The sequence below is a fragment of the Zingiber officinale genome, chromosome 10B, assembly GCF_018446385.1.
Source record: "Zingiber officinale cultivar Zhangliang chromosome 10B, Zo_v1.1, whole genome shotgun sequence".
In the NCBI taxonomy this organism is placed as follows: domain Eukaryota; kingdom Viridiplantae; phylum Streptophyta; class Magnoliopsida; order Zingiberales; family Zingiberaceae; genus Zingiber; species Zingiber officinale.
Window position 1 is genome coordinate 14,792,608 of NC_056005.1, and position 1,375 is coordinate 14,793,982.

At 31.7% G+C, this 1,375-nt stretch overlaps 1 protein-coding gene across 1 annotated transcript; it reads left to right on the top strand.

Moving 5' to 3' along the window:
- The first annotated feature begins 497 nt into the window (after positions 1-497).
- LOC122028966 (CLAVATA3/ESR (CLE)-related protein 4A-1-like) lies at positions 498-953 on the top strand. Its single transcript, XM_042587935.1, has one exon. The coding sequence runs from the start codon at positions 498-500 to the stop codon at positions 951-953; it is 456 nt and encodes a 151-aa protein (XP_042443869.1).
- The last annotated feature ends 422 nt before the right edge of the window (positions 954-1,375 follow it).

The window sequence follows — 1,375 nt, forward strand, 5'->3', positions numbered from 1 at the left end:
ACTAATTTTTTGAAATGTATCTTTTAAGAAACTTAAGCCATGTACTAAAATAATATTTTTGAACTACTATAAATAATTTGATAAAATTGGTAAAAAAAAAGTATTATCCTCTAATCTTACTATTTAACCAAATCTTGGTGATGCCCCTTTTAAGATTTATTAGTAATTCAACATCTTATTTGGCAATATTAGATTATAGCTTAGGTCAAATTAGCATATAAGATGACTTTCAAATCAGCATATAAGATGACTTCCAATTCAGAAATTTTTCATTTATTTTGGCAATAAATTATCCAACATTATATACGAAAAGATAGAAAGTAGTTATTGCCATCATTATTATAAAATATTAATTTGATAAGATATGATTTCAATGCTAAAATACTCAGAGCCTTTATATATATGTTGATTGATTAGGTTAGTTTGTGCAGAGTAACTGCTTTCGGCTTTCTGCAATCTCTTTCGTCCTGTCTTGTAGCCTGAGATCTCAACCAACAATGGAGGAAATTAGAAGAGCAATGCACAATATTCCCCTTGCATTAGCCCTTGCAGCTTTGATCTTAGCATCCTTCATGGCCACTGAAGTTGATGGATATCGACCTCTGTACGATGCTCCTGAAGGTCCTGATCCTATCCATAACGAAGAAAGGTTTAGCTTTAAGCCTCTGCACGATGCACCTGAAGGTCCTGATCCTATCCATAACGATGCATACTTTAAGCCTCTGCACGATGTTCTTGAAAATCCTAATCCTATCAACAACGGAGAGGGGTTTAACTTCGATCCTCTGCAAGATACTCCTGAAGCTCCTAATCATTTCCATAACGAAGAAAGATTTAACTTTAAGCCTCTCCACGATGTTCCTGCAGGTCCTAATCCTATTAACAACGGAGAAGAGTTTAACTTTAAGCCTCTGCACGATGTTCCTGAAGGTCCTAATCCTATCAACAACTAATAAAGGTTTAACTTTAAGCCTTGATTGAAAGGAAGCCTTATTGCGACTGCATGATGATCCTGATGGTTCCAGCATCATACGTAATTAGTATTATTGTTATGCAATAAATTATTATGCTTATGCATTAACTATTGTATTGACGTCTGGTTTAATAATAAAGTTGATTGTTATTCTTATGCATTTGTTTTTCAGAACAATGTTGGTTTGTGTGTGCTGCTATATGCTAACTACTTCGGATTAATGTTTAAAATTTACATTTTAGCATTTCTTTCATTATATTTAAAATAATGTAAAACCAAAGTATGAAACATAATATTGAATTTAAAAGGTGTTAAATTTTTAATAAGGTTAAAATTATTTATACAAATTGTTTTTGACAAATAAAATTTCATGTATAAAAAAAGCATACTGAATTTAGGGAT

Coding starts and splice junctions, on each gene's coding strand:
- LOC122028966 (XM_042587935.1), top strand. CDS start 498: ATGGAGGAAATTAGAAGAGCAATGCACAATATTCCCCTTGCATTAGCC.